The following is a 2,318-nucleotide window of genomic DNA, read 5'->3' on the forward strand; positions in this document are numbered from 1 at the left end:
ACACACACACACACACACTCACAAATATATAGAGTCATGGTAGTGTAGTAGTTACAAATCGGGCTACTAACCTCAAGGTTGGCAGTTCGAAACTACCAGCTGTTCCATGGGAGAAAGGTGAGGCTTTCTGCTCCCGTAAAGATTTGCAGCCTCGGAAACCCTGTGCAGGGTCACTGTGAGTTGGAACCGACTCCACAGTACTCAACAACAACACACACACCCATCTATATATCTATATATCTTTATCTATGTCTATGTTCAAGCTCACCAGCCACTGATTGGAAACCATATACAGGGTCACTATGAACTCGACTCGATGGTACTTAACAACAGTGTATAGAAGAAGAGAATGTCCAGTATATGATTATTTACAAGTCTGTTTTTGTTTGTCTTTTGTTTTTCCCTCTAATTCAAATTGTTATTTGATTATGAGAAGCCAACATTAAATGAGCCTATTTCTTTTAAGAAAGCAGAGACTGCAAGTGCAGAGAAATAGCACTGACAGTGATTATGGACTATATGATACCGGCATCAGGTTCATGATACATATTAACATTGGGAACTTAACACAATCAGTAAGTTTCCTTTTATTTAATCCAGAGTGATCAAATTTCTGATTTTTCCATTTTTGTATTATTTATCTGAAAGTTGATTCATAATTTACCAGCTTAAGTTATAGAAGCTAATAATATGGTAGCTATGTGTGGCGCTGTGGGCTAATGTGTCAGACTGCAATGTCATTTGAACTGCATGGTTGGTGGTTCAAGCTCACCAGCTGTTCCTAGGAAACTCTATACAGGGTCGCTATGGGTCAGAATCAACTCATCAGCACTTAACAACAATAACATTTACATAAAAACTGGTTGTTTCCTTAGAAACTCACAGAGATTCCATGTGTCTCAGAGTCAAACAATGCTACAAAGGGTTTTCCTATATTAATAAATTAATAAAACAAGCTACCATTCATTGAGTTTTAGTCCTGGTGTAGGATAAGCACTGGACTGATAACTAAAAGGTAAGTAATCCAAACACACTAACCACTCCTCAAAAGCCCTGTACAGGGTTGTTTTGAGTCAGAACCAACTTGAAAACACTTAACATAGCAAACCATTCAGCTGATTCTGATTCCCGATGACCTCACGTGTTTCAATAACTTTTAGGCATACACCATTACTCCCTTCTTCCATAGCATCTCTGAGTTTATATTTGAACCACCCACATTTCATTTAGCAGTCAACTGTTTACCCACTCGTGCCATCTAGAGACTCCTTCTCTTATTTTAAGAGGTTACAAATATAAACTAAATGTTACAGACTGTGTTTGTTGTTCAGTGCCCTGTATACGGTTCCTGAGACTATAAATGTTTGGAGAGCAGAAACTCTTTCTCCCATGGAATGGCGAGTGGGATCAAACCATCACTGAACTTGGGGTTCACAGTATTTGATTATGAGTGCTTATCCTATGGAGCCAACGCACACCCAAAACATTAAAGACAGGCACGCACATACAAGTACAGACCTTTGTCTTATATTTTCTTAACAAAATAACTGCCCAGAAGTCATGCTTAACATTTTGGCATTATCAATGTAATTATATAGTTTGATCAACCAACCTTTATTGTTTTCCTTTTCATAAGGATATTCATTCATCCATTTGTTTCTAGAGTCACATTGATCCTACAAAAAAAAAAAACAAATCATGAGAAAACGTTCCCCAAGTTACTAATACTCTTCCTCTGGATAAAGGAACAGATTTTAACTATTATTTATATAGTTCTTTATGCTTCTCATTAGTACAGTGACATACTAAAAATAGTAACTGAATTTTTTCCCCTTTGTTTTTTGCTTTCTCTTATAGAGTCATGTAAAAGGCAGCAACACCATCTATGAAATAGCTATGACATCCAACCAAGGATAAGATACTGAAGATGGGACAAAGAGGAAGAAAATGGGGAGAGGAGAAAGCAGGAGGAGGCGGGAAATTGGGAGGAGAGGTTGTATGTTGACCAACACTCAAGTAACTTCATAAAATTAAAAAGTATCCAAATTATCAGGACTGACTGTGAGGGTTGGAAATGTAAAGGTAGACCTTTTATAGCAAAAGAAGGGGAGTGGTTGACTTTGCAGTGCAGGTATGGCAGTCCCTGGAACCATGAAGGGAGAAGAACGGAGTGCAGGACCCTACCCAGAGAAACAGTGATGCCAGAGATGGAGGCAGAGACAATGATGTGGCGAGATATAGAGGCTAGGGACTCTAGACCCAGAGAGGGAGAGGGGCTGTGTGCTGACAACTGAGGGGCAGGCTTGCAGGGTATACCC

The 2,318-nt window shown here is 39.0% G+C and overlaps 1 protein-coding gene across 1 annotated transcript in view; it reads right to left on the reverse strand.

Moving 5' to 3' along the window:
- Positions 1-2,318, reverse strand: part of KLF12 (Kruppel-like factor 12) — a 629,283-nt gene that overhangs the window by 403,084 nt on the left and 223,881 nt on the right. The window contains exon 2 of the mRNA XM_006864313.1: positions 1,613-1,676. Coding sequence (XP_006864375.1) covers positions 1,613-1,645 — 33 coding nt within the window. The 5' untranslated portion in view covers positions 1,646-1,676. The remainder of the gene's footprint in view (positions 1-1,612; positions 1,677-2,318) is intronic.

This window comes from Chrysochloris asiatica, unplaced genomic scaffold (assembly GCF_000296735.1).
Source record: "Chrysochloris asiatica unplaced genomic scaffold, ChrAsi1.0 scaffold00063, whole genome shotgun sequence".
In the NCBI taxonomy this organism is placed as follows: domain Eukaryota; kingdom Metazoa; phylum Chordata; class Mammalia; order Afrosoricida; family Chrysochloridae; genus Chrysochloris; species Chrysochloris asiatica.